This window comes from Geotrypetes seraphini, chromosome 2 (assembly GCF_902459505.1).
Source record: "Geotrypetes seraphini chromosome 2, aGeoSer1.1, whole genome shotgun sequence".
Classification (NCBI taxonomy): Eukaryota; Metazoa; Chordata; class Amphibia; order Gymnophiona; family Dermophiidae; genus Geotrypetes; species Geotrypetes seraphini.
In genome coordinates this window covers 131135141-131149818 of record NC_047085.1, presented here as the reverse complement: position 1 = coordinate 131149818, position 14678 = coordinate 131135141, and the positions used below count along the sequence as shown (strand labels likewise).

At 40.7% G+C, this 14678-nt stretch overlaps 1 protein-coding gene across 1 annotated transcript in view; it reads left to right on the top strand.

Moving 5' to 3' along the window:
• Positions 1–14678, top strand: part of LOC117355966 (desmoglein-4-like) — a 91862-nt gene that overhangs the window by 45944 nt on the left and 31240 nt on the right. The window contains exons 5-9 of the mRNA XM_033935160.1: positions 2253–2397; positions 8485–8651; positions 10810–10944; positions 11953–12138; positions 13637–13908. Coding sequence (XP_033791051.1) covers positions 2253–2397; positions 8485–8651; positions 10810–10944; positions 11953–12138; positions 13637–13908 — 905 coding nt within the window. The remainder of the gene's footprint in view (positions 1–2252; positions 2398–8484; positions 8652–10809; positions 10945–11952; positions 12139–13636; positions 13909–14678) is intronic.

Sequence of the window (14678 nt, the reverse complement as noted above, 5' to 3'; positions counted from 1 at the left end):
AATCTAGTGTAATGTAATGTTAGTATAGCTGGATTTAAAAAAGGTTTTGACCTCCTAAAGGTTGAGGAAAATTCTATAGACAATTAAGAAATCCACTGCTTATCCCTGGGTATAAGCAACCTCAACCTATCTACAATGCCCAGCTACTTCTGACCCTGATTGGCCACTGTTGGAAATAGGATACTGTGCTTTGTGTTCTTTAAGTTCAGCATTTAGTCTTCATTAAGCGGTCCTTTTACTAAGTGCTGCACGTGTGCCATCTTTAAGAAGAGCATGCAGTATCCCCCTGTGATAGAGTGGGGCAGCTTGCTCAGGCGAAGAGTTGCATAGCCGGACAGACAGACCACATTCTGGGCATTCAAGAAAAAACTATTTTATTCAACAGTGGTGCAGAGCCTGTTTCTTCATAGGCTCCTATAAGTGTGTTCTTCAAATAAAACAGTTAGGCTTTTCCCCAGTTTTTCTCAAACACAAGTCCCCTTCTCCATAGGGCGTGCCATGCCCCAAATAGTCTTTATTCCATGTGCAGGGAACAGTTAAGAAGCATTTTGTCCCAGGTCTTAGCAGGAACTAGAACAAAGGCGAGGGTTTTAAATGCAGTAGAGTCTTACCTCCTACAAACTCTGTCCATGCCAAGTCCTTCCAATCAGCTTCTTCAGCTCCTGGGCTCCCTCTAGCACACCTCTTCTTCTGGGTCTGGCTCGGCCTTATAAGTTCCCCTGAGTCACTTCCTGGTTTCCTACTTTTCTCCCCTCCCCCTTCCTCAGGAAAACTCTTTCTCACTGCTGCTGTGGTTGAGAGACAATTTAGCCAGGAGGGGGAGTGCCCGGACCGGGTGGATTTTTATCACCATATTTTTTAGCATTGTACTTTTTAAATTGAATTTTTATGGTTTTATATGTCAGTGTTTAATAAATTATCTCCAGAACATCTGTATCCACGGAAATAGAAGTGTCATGGGGATATTTCTCAGAGTTCTATGCATAATTATAGAAAAAGGGGCATCTGCGCCTAATTTTAGGTGTGAGGTTTAGCGCCATGTTTCCACTGGTGAAAATGGTCACATCTAAAGTTAAGCGCTGTTCTATTCCATAAGCCGGGGTGTCCCTATAATGAGGCCAACTGAAGCAGCGGCCTCAGATGGCATTGTTGAGGGAGCAGCATCTTGCTACCAGCCAGCCTACCTGCTGGTTGGCTCTCTCTGCCGTTCCCCTTCCCGGCATCTAATACTTTCACTCTTCTACCCCTAGTTCAATTTGTCATAAATGTTGCTGGGTGGCAGTAGCAATTCACAGAGCTACCCTGCTGCCGGTCCCGGCGTTTTCTCTCCATAGCAGCCCGCCCCAACGGAAACAGGAAGTTGTCAGAGATGGTAGCTGCAGTGGAAAGAAGATGCTCTGTGAATCGCTACTGCCACCTGGCAACATTTATGACAAATTGAAGGTAGATGCAGGGGGAGTTGGAATGGGAAAAATGCCGATTGGGAGGGAGAAGGGTGAAAGCGGAGAGCCTAATAGTTGGGGCAGCCCCTGTCTCACCCCCATTTTGGATGCTTGAGGGGAGGGGGTGCCAGCTCATCCCTTGCCTCGGGCAGCAGATTGCCTTGAGCTGCTCCTGCTATAAGCTGTGTTTAACTTTAACTGTCACTTAAAGAATAGCACTTAGGCATTTTTTTCTGTGCTGATTTTTTAGGCTTAATGTATAGAATTTAGTCCTATGAGTGCACTCTCTTAACAACAGACATGCACAGTCTGTGTCTGTATATGGCCATTTGGTTGAGGTTGGGCTGGGGAGGGCTTCAATGGCTGGGATGGTGTAGATGGGCTGGAGTGAGCTTTGACAGAGATTTCAGTAGTTAGAACCTAAGAACAGTACTGGGCAGAGCTTTTGATTCTTGCCCAGAAATAGCTATGAAGAAAAAAAAATTTAGATTGAATCAGGTTGGGCAGACTGGATGGACCATTTGGGTCTTTATCTGCCGTCATCTACTATGTTACTATGAACACATAAATGAACTTTTTTATGGGTGTGCCCTACAAACAATATGAATCAGCCTCACGGTGCTATTATTTTTAATGATTCACCTGTGACTGCACATTGCAGTGAGAACTATTAGAAATGGTTGGCCGATTTACACATTGGCATCAAAAACTGTTGGGATACAACACAAAAAAAGACTCAGTTTCTCTATGGTTTTCAAGTGAGTTTGTTTATATCCATCAATTATTAAATGCACTGTTGTTGTTTTCCAGTTATATGTAGATGCTTTAACTATGTCAAATGTTAAAGTGGAAAAGACGCTTGAGCTTCGTGTCAGAGTTATGGATATTAATGACAACCCTCCGATATTTACACAAAGTGTTTTTGTTGGGTCAGTTGAAGAACTCAGTGCAGCAAGTAAGTACCAAAATATCCTAAAAGACCCATGAATCATGAGATAATGAGATATCTCAAAGCTCAAAGAGTGGTCGACTGATAAGCTGAGAGTCTTGATAAGGTTGATATCTTTGCAACACGCATGTGAATGGTCTTCATTATGGCCTCCACGAGGACTTCTGTGGCAGAAAACCAGCTCAGTAATCACTTAAGCATGCCATCACACACTACGTTTTAGTGATAACTGTAAACCTTTTAGCCTTAGAACATATACTGTATGTATTTGCGGTAAACTGTACACAAGTCAACCTATACTAGCTATTTTAACACCCATGTTAAATTTACTTCATTGCCTCGCCTGAGCAAAGAGGATTGATAGCATTTTCATTACTGTATTTAGATCATGAAGAAAATAGGGATGATCTAGTTAACCAAACAAGCTTACAAAAATCAAACAAAAGACTTCAGATAGAAATTTTCCAAAAATGGAAAGCAACACATCATCTGTGTTCAGTTCATACACTACAGTATAAATTTAAATATAAATTGTGTTAGAAGGTAAGTTGTAACATCCTTTGTAAGCGAGATGCAAGTATCTTTGCATCAACATTAATTGTGATTATGATATATGCTATGATGTTTTTGTATAGTTCTGTTTTATTTTGTTAAAAAAACTTCAATAAAAACTTTAAAAAAAAAGAAAAGAAAAGAAGGTAAGTTGTATTCGTATGGAAATTATGCACCAATTATGGAATTAATTCACCTAACAACTTAGATTAAATCATAAAATCATCCCTGATTTCAAAGGGAAAGGGAGGAAAACCAAGAAAATAGGAAAACATATTATAGCACTCCTACATATTATAACCTTTTCCTATCGTAATAAATTTTATGTTACGCTGGTTCCAATCGTAATTATTTTAGCAAAATTTTGTATTATTTACCGTTATCATTTACGGCTATTGTAAACATAATGTAAATAAGTCATAAGTCTGTAAATTCAAATATTTTGTGTTCTTGGCTCTTTATTAGTCCATACAGATTGTTTATCCACGATGGCAGCGACATTTTTGGAATGTCCCGTCATCTGGGACACACGATAGGAAAAGGTTAAGCATTGGCATAACTGGTCTAAGGGCTCCTTTTACTAAGCTGCGATAGCGTTTTTAGCGCACGCTAAACCCACGCTACGCGGCTAGAACTAACACCAGCTCGATGCTAGCATTAAGGTCTAGGCATGCGGCAATTTAGCGTGCGCTGATTTGCCGCACACGCGAGACCTTAACGCCAGCATTGAGCTGGCGTTAGTTCTAGCCGCGTAGTGCGGGTTTAGCGTGCACTAAAATCCTGCGTGCGCTAAAAACGCTATCGCAGCTTAGTAAAAGGAGCCCTAAATCTTTTGTTGTTGTTGTTGTTAGTTCCATAAAATCTATGTCCTTGTCCTACTATAAAATAGTTCATGGAGTATAAGAATTACTGTTAATGTAGCTAAAATAGAAAAAGAACACACAACCATCAGTTAGAAGGCAGTGGAGCACGGTCCACACATAATATCTCTACATTGAAAAGCTAAAATGCTTTAAATTATTGGATTAAAAGAGCTGAAAAGGTGCAGATACAGCCTTTAAGCAACTGCAAAAACTTTTAGTAGACTTTTAGTAAAGTACTGCAGTTAACAAAATACCTTTAGGGGACGCTGAGACCAGAATTAAAATATGGCGGTCAAAAATCACCTGCCCACCGCTAAGCTCAACCAGCGGTGGGCGGGAGTGGGACATGGGCCTGAGTCCCCATCTCTATGGTTGACTATACACCCACTAGGCTACTCCAGGAACCTGCTTGTTGCTCTACTAAGACTGGCCATAAGATCTGAAGCTATCATACTGAAAGGTATGTACTGTTTCATTCACATCCTTGGGGGGTGGGAAGGGGTTGGTGACCGCTGGGGAAGTGTGGAGAGGTCATGGTTACATCCCTCCAGTGGTCACCTGGTCAGTTAGGGAACGTTTTGGCACTTATTCGTTATTAAAACAGGTCTAGCCCCAGACATTCAAATTATGCCCTGGACATGTTCTTAAATGTCATAAACGCACCCTAGTCCCGCCCATACCTTGCCTCTAACATGCCCCCTTGAGATTTAGATAAACTACTGATCAACAGCATAGATATCTGTCTAGAAAACAGGTTTCGAAAATAGCGAATTGGAATAGTTTGACCAGAAAAACATCTATCTGCCCCATTATGCCACGTTTTGGACGTTTTTCTCTTTTGAAAATGAGCCCCATATCAAACGTGCCAACAATCATAATTTGGCCTCTTCAAATTTAATGGTAAGCTTTATATTTTCTTCCATTCAAAACCCATACAATTTCAAAATCACACAAAGTAGTGCATATCATAAATCTGGATGTGAAAAGTAAAAAAAACACACAAAAAAAACCCAATCAGGGACAAAATAGATAAAAGTTGCTACAAAAACTGATTTCCCCAGTGAGGGCAAACAAGAAATATTCCCTAAAGTGGCAGAGGATATGAAAAGAGCAGTGTAAAAATATGAAACCTGACTTTTAAAATAATTGAAAACTGTGTTCTGCATTAAATGATATCCTTGAGAGGTACTTTCTGTTATACAAGGCTTACAACATAGAGCCCTGGATTTATTTTTGTTTTGTCTTTTTATCCCTATTTATTTAATTCATTATCTATCCTGTTTTCCCCAAGGTTACAGGTTGTGATGTGCATCAGAAAGCATCTCTATGTTTATACTGGAAGTCAGTTGGACAATGGGTCTTGATTTAAAGAATTTTGTTTTATTGAAAAAAATTCCAGGCATGCATGGCTTCCATATATTGACGGACATTTGTACTTGGCATGCTAACAAAAGATAATACGCTGTATTGAAATTCATAATCCAGTGCTCCCACATTCTTTAAATGTTGTAGTATCCATCATAGGTCTTTTAAGGAAATAATTCACTATCTGCAAGGTGGAGTTTATCGGTTTCATCTTTGTAATGGCCCCATCTTCCACAGAGCCCAATGCATATAAAACAATAGTTAAGCACTAATGGGGAAAAAGTCACATTTTTTTCTTTAACCAAGACTCTCAGCTGGTTCTATTCCTGCAGAAACAAAGGGAAAGGGAAGAAAGACTTTGAGGTCCTTTTACTAAACTGTGGGAAAAAGTAGTCTTTGCATGCCCTTAAATGGGTCTTTCCCACAAACCAGTGGCCTAGCCAGAGGGCTGATTTAGGGTGGGCCTGAGGATTCATCTCTTCCTCGCCCTTCCCTCCCCCTTAAACTAAAGGAAATATCTGAGCTGGCAGGGCCAATAAGTCCCGCCAACAAAAGTCCTGCTCCCAACAGTGTTGCCTGCAGCAGTGTAGAACCAAGTAAAAGGAACAGAAACCCCACTAAAAATACAACAGAGAGAACAAGTGGGGAGTGGAATAAAACACGTCAATCTTGAGACAAACAATCTTTTATTTCTATAAATTCAAAAAAATGCAGGAACACATGAATAAACACATGCATAAAAAGGTCCTATGAATGTGAGGTTCTAATGTTGAAAGGTTCCAGTTGATGGCCCGACACGATCTGTTTTTTGGCCCCCAGGTGGAGGCCTGCCTCAGGGGTGTGTCTATTGGTCCACTAGGTGAAACTCCAGTGCTGGGAATACAAACTGTAAAACAATCTTTAAAAAGACTGTAAGCATATGCGATGTTGTAGAAAAGCCAAAAAGGAACTTAAATCAACAGGGTACACAGAGGTCTCCCACCTACAGCAGTGTCCCAGAGTTGCCAGCCTCCGTAAATGCACACAAATTGAATGTGCATAAGGGATGGGGTGGCAGAGCTCAGGAACACTGCAGCTGACTGTATAATATGTATATGCTCTTTCTGCAAAAAGGAGGTCTTTGGCTGGTGGATTCCTGCCAGCTGTGCCAGTGGAGCATTGATCATGGCTACACCACTGCCAAGCACTAAGGCCATTTTTACCACAGCTCTAAAATGGCCAGTTTACCATTATTTATATTAATGGTCATGCACTTATGCTACCATTAGCAGGCAGCTAACAAAAAAAAAAAAAAAATCAACCTACCAAGTGAGCATTTACTGACACACATTTTGTAAGTGGTAAGGGCTCATGCACTATTCCTGTGCTAACCGGTCAGCGTATGATAATGTAGATGCACTAACTGAAGGGTCCTCTCTTTGTGGAAATCCTGAAAGCCAGGCTGGGTTGTGGGCCTTGAGGACTGGATATGAGGACCCCTGAGTTAGTAAAAAGGCTTCTCTATCTCCCTCTTTTACTGAGCTGCAGTAGAGTTTTCTACCAAGGCCCAGAGTGCTAAATGCTCTGACGCTCATAGAATTCCTATGAGCATCAGAGCATTTAGGCCCTGATTCTGCAAAACGCGTCTAAAGGCGCCCTTTAGGTGTCTAATTAGGCATCCTATGTAGAATTGCGTTTAGACGTCTAACTTTTTAGGTGTCCTTTAGAGCAGTGGTTCCCAACCCTGTCCTGGAGGACCACCAGGCCAGTCGGGTTTTCAGGATAGCCCTAATGAATATGCATGAGAGAAATTTGCATATAGTGGAAGTAACAGGCATGCAAATCTGCTCCATGCATATTCATTAGGGCTATCCTGAAAACCCGATTGGCCTGGTAGACCTCCAGGACAGGGTTGGGAACCACTGCTTTAGAGAATCAGGTTTTAGGTGAGATTTAGACGTCCAAACAATGTCTTTAATGTTATAATATTTTATTATTATGTTATTAGAATGGCAATTTTATGCTGTTTTTCATTATAACTGTAATACTGGGAGTTGGATTTGTTTAATGCTTTTATTTATTTCTCTTCCATCAGACAGAGTGACTGGGATTTGAACCAGTAACATTAGGGTAGAAAGCTATAGGTTTAACCAGTGTGCTATAGAGTGAGCTAGCAAGCTGCAAAGCAATTGTAAAACTAGATCTTATAGGCATTGTAAGGAAGCCTACTTTTGATCATAGTTTAAACTTCAGATAGACCTGAGTTTTATGGATGGAACTTAGGCACAGTTTGGATGTCCTTAATGCAATCTGCTAAATAGCTCTCTGGGTTTTTATTTTTGCTTTAATAAACTCAAAATACATTTAATAAAATACATTTAATAAGCCACCATATAAACATGGCACATCAATACAAAGATATTGCATGCAAAACCTTCTATTTTTCTGGCAAACAGTAATGCTATTTGCTAATTAGAGGGAAAGATCCATTAACTGAAGCACAGTACATGAAAAAAATAGCTTTATGTTTCTTGCTAAAAAGCTACCCTTTTTTCTCTCTAAAGATTGCTCCAATGAGGCCATTCTTAAAACATGTGGATTCAGCAAATAAAGCACATGACAAAAATATATAGATTGCATACATAACTTCATTTGCAAAAGGTTAAAAACAGAAAAAACTAGATACAGACCTTAGAATGGCTTCTGTTTCATTGCAAATGGAGGTTTGCAGCTGCACAATGGTGAACTCATTGTGAGATCATCAAGGTGCACCTGCAAGATAGAATGCCACAATTAAAATATGTGCTGGGGGAGCTGGTTGGGATTTGAACTTATGACCTCTAGAAGAGGAGCACAGGGCTTTTACTGAGGCCTGAGTTTTAAACATAGGTGTCCATGAAATTATGACTGCATCTACAACGTGGCATCTACGTCCTTTGGACATCTAAATACCAATTTTCGCTTGCTAAGACCCTTAACTGGCTCATTAACTATGTAGATTGGACGCCTATAGCACGCCTAACTTTAGGTATGACTTAGGCGCCCTCTATACTCATAGAATCGGGGCCTTAGTGCCCTGGGCCGCGGTAGAAACCTCCACCGCAGCTTAGTAAAAGGGAGCCTATATTTTGCTAGTTACTCTCCTCAGCAGCCTCTGCCTCATTTTGAATAGTGATATCTTTTCTACTGACCTGTCTGAATAGCCGTTCACTATGATTTCCTTAGCATGCTCAGAATGGTTAACTCAAAATCTATGAATTTCCCTGAATCATTTTAGGTGACCATAACTGTCCTGCAAAGTTGCCAACTTGAGTTCTTTATTTTTGCTTCCCAGGTACACTGGTAATGCAAGTCAATGCTACAGATGCCGATGAACCAGGTTCCTTGAATTCCAAAATTGCTTATAAAATGATTTCTCAGATGCCTGCGATCCCACAAATGTTTATTGTGAACCAGCACAGTGGAGCAGTCTACACCATGTCAAGCTACCTTGACAGAGAGGTAAGTGCCCCTCCTATTTACTAGGATATCTGGAATTTGTCAAACAATATGCAATTTTTTTCATTTTAATTAGCTCCATTGAATTAATGTTCCATATTCTTCTCTAATTGTGTAAGAAATGAACCTTTGAAAGTACATTTTCAAATTAACTTTGAAAGGAGAGGAAGATCCATTAAGGTAATGCTAGAGAGGAAAGTAGGTTTGTCAAGTGGTTGCCCCAGCAAGAGTTGAGGGAAGATTTTCTGCCCCAAAAGATCATATGAGTGCTGTTCAAAAAGTATCAGACCTTTATTCATATAAAATACTTGTATTCAGATACAACAATCTTATACTAATCTCCTTCAAAGAATTCCCCTTGGGCTGGCACACACTTCTTCCAACAGTTCTGCCACTGTCGGAAGCAGCACTGGAACACCTCTTTTGAGATTGTTCTCAACCGGTCCATCGCATTCTGCTTGATGTCTTCTCTTGACTGAAATCCGGTCCCTTTCAGGGGCATTTTCAGCTTGGAGAAAAGCCAGAAGTCACACAGAGCCTTGCCGGGAGAGTAGGGAGCCGGAGGAATCACAGGTGTGTTATGTTTGGCCAGGAAACTCCATATCAAATGTGAAGAATAGGCAAGTGCATTATCGTGATGGAGCTCCCAATTGCCTGCTGTCCACAGGTCTGGCCATTTGCATCTCACAGCATTACAAAGGCGACGCAGAACCTCTTGGTAGTACCTTTGGTGATTCAATGATCCTGCATCACCAGGGTCCTCACTTGATCAATGACAATCTCATTTCTGAATGTTGAGGGCCTACCAGAACGTGCTTCACGCTCCACCGATGTGCGTCCATCTTTGAAACGGTTGTACCACTCCTTTATCTGTATGGTGCCCATTGCTTCATCCACGAAGGCCTGTTGAATCTTGCAGATCATTTCCTACATGGGAATCACCAAGCTTTACACAAAATTTAATGCAGTAGCGTTGTTCAACTTTTTCTGTCATTTTCTCAAAAATAAAAATCGGATGGCGCTCACTTACACTTCTTCACTCTGCTGGCGACTGACAACTTCTGTAGGTGGGAAAAAATTCAAGCATTTGCATTAGGGTCACCTACATATGTGCACCAAACCACACCTCCCTAGCTTTGTTTACACAAGAAAAATTAAGGTCTGATACTTTTTGTATATACTAATGCATTTTCCTCATTTGGAGGGTTGTTCTATAAAGTAGGTGCAAACATTCATGTGCATGGTACATGCACTGATGTTTAATTCTAGCATATATGCCTACATACATCTAGGGGTCAATATTTAGACCATGAGTGTTAGCTGGGCAGATTCCTGCGGATGAAGATGAACCTGGAAATAAAATGCTGGACTTTACCTAGGATCTTTTTATTTGCTGAATCTATTTTTTTACTGAGTTTGTATTTTAATATGTTTTTAGTTGAATTTGTATTTTTTTGTAGGTCTCATTTTATGTACGTTCATTTGTAATCCGCCTAGTTGATAGATGGAATAGAAATTTTTTAACTAAATAAATAAATATTTGGTGATCGGCATTGGATTTCTGGTTGTTTTTTGACAAAACTGGTTAAGATGATATTAATCAGCTGGTTGGCTAAGTTATCTTGGCCAAAGATAGACCTGCTACTTAGACAAATGAATATTGGTGTAAACCAGCTATTTTGCACAACAGAGCTGGTGACTAGGCTAGCTGATTGCCACGAATATTCAGCAACTATCTCGCTCTGAGTATTCATGAGCTAGACAGCTATTAACAGCCTGGAGCCATTTCTGGCCAATTAAATAGCACTGAATATCGGACAGCTAATCTATAAATAAATTCTTATCTTGCATAGTGCATAGTGCATATTTACATGTTTTTTCTTTTTTAGAAATGAGAAAACAAAAGCAATAGCTCTCCAAACAAAAGAGTTGATGAAATAAATTAATAGAAAAATGTAGAAAAATAAAAACAAATAAAAAAGTGTTGTGAGTTCTTAGGGCACCCTTAAGTATATGAGCAACCTTTCACTTAACAGATCTGTGAGACTAGAAAGGCAAAGCGCTAACATAATGTTTGTTTGTTTGTTTGTTTGTTTTTTGGGGGGGTTCTCTTCCTCAAATCAATAAACAAATGTTACTTTTTTCACACAAAAACATTAAGGCACAAAGCAGCTACAATCTTATTGTGGGAGGTGCAGATCTGGACGGTGGTGCAGGAGGAATGTCCTCACAGTGTGGTGCAAACATCAAAATTCTAGACGTCAATGATAATTTTCCATCGTTTGAACAGAGTTCGGTAAGAATTTATTTTGATTTTTTCGTTTTGTTTTGTTGTTCTTAGAGTTAAATCTTTATTAAATTTTCAATGCTAGTACAAAGTTCATAAAATTACACATACTCAGAATCAGCACTAACAATACAAAATGAATTTTCCCCGCCCATCCCTTCCAATACATCCAATCAAGGAATCAAACAAAAGAGATATCCCCCCTCCCAGCCACCCCCACCCTTCCCTGGATGTGTGAGTATAACAACAGGAAATTAAAGGTATGAGCAACTATTCCGAAGTAACAAAAGTCGTTAATGGACCGCAAATTAATCTGAATAAATTATTACATCCCAACATATCTGAGTTCATTTTCTCATATTTATAACATAAGCATAAATTCACCCACCAAAAGGAAAAATTAAGCCGATCACAGCTTTTCCAATTCTGAGTAACCATTTGCATGGCAATCCCGGTCATAATAATGAAATGCCTGCTTTTATACCGATGGGCTTTACCAACTTACCCTTATTATTTCCTTTTAAAGTTGTACTCTCTCTCTCTCTCTCTTTGCTTAATGTGACATTCTCTAATCAAGAACTATCATGCTTTTTTGGCATTGCTTATTTCTGTACAATCAGAAATATGTTGGTCACATTTAAATAATAATAATAACTTTATTCTTTTATACCGCCATAACCAAAAGTTCTAGGCGGTTTACACTAAAAAGAGCTGGAGAATCAACGAAATATAATAATACAGTATAAAATGCAAATATTTTGAAAAAGAATTTCAATAATAAAACTCACTAAGTAATAAACTTATCAAACAAAGTGGTCTTAATTAATTTCCGAAAACTGCAATACGATAACATAGCTTGCTGAATACATTTACCTAATCAAGATTGTTGCCTACCTGCTTGAAATGCTAGGGTCCTATCTAAGAAGGTCTTATACCTACACCCATTAATTTTTGGATAAGCAAATAAACAGAACTAAAGTGATTTTAATGAACATATGTGTTTGTCTTTTGTTCTAGTATTCCGTAAACATACTTGAAAATCAATTTAGTGAGAGCTTGCTACGGATGAAAGTGATTGATCTCGATGAAGAATTTTCATACAATTGGTTGGCAATGTGTGATATTGTTTCTGGCAATGAAGGAGGATGGTTTGCGATAGAAACAGATGCTGCAACTAATGAGGCAGTCCTGAAAGTTATAAAGGTATGTTCCATAAATAACTTGTGACATACTCAATTAGAAAAAATGCAGCAATTCTAAAAACACTTAACACCCTACCCAGCCAGTCAGGTTTTCAGGATATCCAAAATGAATATTCATCTATTCAATTTTCTATACTGTTCTCCCAGGGGAGCTCAGAATGGTTTTACATGAATTTATTCTGGTACTCAAGCGTTTTTCCCTATCTGTCCCAGTGGGCTTACAATCTATCTAATGTACCTAGATAGATTGTAAGCCACCTGGCCCCCCCAGGGTCACAGGGAACAACATGGGCTTGAGCCCACAACTACAGGGTGTCAAGGCTATACTTATAACCCCTGCACCACACTCTCAGACATTGTAGGGTAGAAAATAGCAAGGTAACCATTGCTTGGTAGAAATGGCAAACATACCCCCAAGCTGAAGAGCCCTAACCTTTTTGGTCTTTCTCAAAAAAACAGGATTTGGGGAAAGAAACAATTCAATGCATCCAGCAAACAAACAAATAGTCATGAGAACGCTGAAATAAACTCAAAAGATTTACCCAGCTGAAAAATATGGTTTAACCAAATCAAATCAAACTTTAACCACTAAGGGGGGTGGGAGGGGCTTACCTTAGCTCAAAAAAGGTTTACTGTGGAACGCGCTGTGGTGTCTTGCAGTAAATGGGCACTTTGTGTATGCTATAAAGTTCCATTTTATGTTTTTGAATGGGGCATGTCTGAAGTCAGGGCGTAGGCGTGACAGTGCAAATCAGTTAGCGCTTGGGGCACTGGCGCACACTAATTGATTAGCATGGGGAGAATTACTGCCTACTAAATAGGGGGAAGTAGGGGTTCATTTGCTAATTTCTTTAAGGGCCACGTGCTAATGGCCATTAAATAGAAAATGGAAAAATCTGCCATTTTCCAGCCATGAGAAAAGTGGCCTTAGCACATGGGAAAGACCTGTGTAAGGAGCACACTAAGGCCACTTTGTGACACAGTTTAATAAAAGGGCCCCATGGAGAAGAGTGGTAGGCACCCAGTTGTTAAAGCAGGGCTGAATTGAAAGGAGATGATTCAGGGCTTTCCGGCTGCAGTGAAGCCCAATTAAGATTGCAATACTACTGATATCAGAAGCTATAAGCGTCGGAACGGGGAAGGCCACAGGGCCCATGGCTTCCACAAAGATTGGTGGTATCTCGTTTGGTGCCCACCCTCCCACCCGTTTCCTGCTGTTGTACTTTTAAATCTTCAGGCAGAGCATCAATGAGCAAATCTGCCCTGGAACACTTCATTCTACTTCCGGGGACAGGTCTGCTCGCTAAAGATTTAAAAGTACAGCGCAGGGAGGAGGTGGGTAGGGAGTCGGGAGCTGGGGAAAGGCCTTGCTGTAGGATTCTGCTGGGGCTAGGGCAGAGCTCCTGCCCCCCCTTCCCACCCCCCAAACCAAGTTGTTTAGTATAGTTTGGATTACTTGTCCATCCCATGCTGACTTTCTTTTTCTTTGTTTATTACAGGCACTAGATTATGAAGACATGCAAACTGTCAACCTTGGTATTATTCTCAGAAACCAAGCAGAATTTCATCATTCAATTGCATCCCAATACCATGCAGTACCGACCATCATCAAGGTTGTGGTTCAAAACGTGAAAGAAGGGTTTCAGTTTCAGCCAAGTTCTAAAGTGTTTGTAATTCCGTCTGGCATGACCAGAGAGCAATGGATGAATTATATTATTGGATCGTACACAGCTACAGATCTTGACACTGGGAAACCAGCTACAAATGTCATGTAAGATATACATTTTGAAAAGATTGCTATATAATTGTTTCATACTATTAGGGTTTCCAATAACTCATCATTTTAGCCATGCTTTGAGAGAGAAGTATTCTGTCTGTTTGATGTCACACTCTGAAAGTTAGTCCTAGAAAACAGATGCCAAGTAGAATGGATGTTGATGGATGGAATGGGAGGGGCCTTAAGTATCTGAGCCAATCAGGGCCTTAGGCTCCCTCCCTGGTGCATCCCATAATGCACTGGGAAGGGGAAGGCCTGCCATTTTTGGAATGGCAGGTCTGCCAGCCAGAGGGTGTAAGCATCCCTCCAGCTGGACTTTCTACTACAGAGGTAAGGGGGTGGGGGTGTTGGGGAACTTAGGGGTGCTAAGGGGGGGTCCACAGGTTTGGGGGAGTGTGGAGGGGTCTGGGGGTCTGGATGGGGGTGTCGCCAGTTGGGGGATGGGAACCTGGGGGGTGGTGGCAGGAGGTAGTGGGCATCCCTATTGCTGGGGAAATTCAGGTGGGGTTGATCCCTCCTGCCAGGGGACTTCATGGGGGATTGGCGGTTCCTGCCAGAGGGAGTGAGCAACCCTCCTGCTGGGGGACTTCGCAGGGGGGATGTTCCCTGCTGCAGCTGCTCACGGATCAGCTGATGGCAAGAGATCAGGTGCAATTCTCTAACCAGTGCCTGTGACATGGGTGCCGGTTAGAAAATTGGGGCGGTTAGGCATTGTCAGGCATCTGTCCATTATGGCAGACACGATTCTGTATAAAACGCCGGTG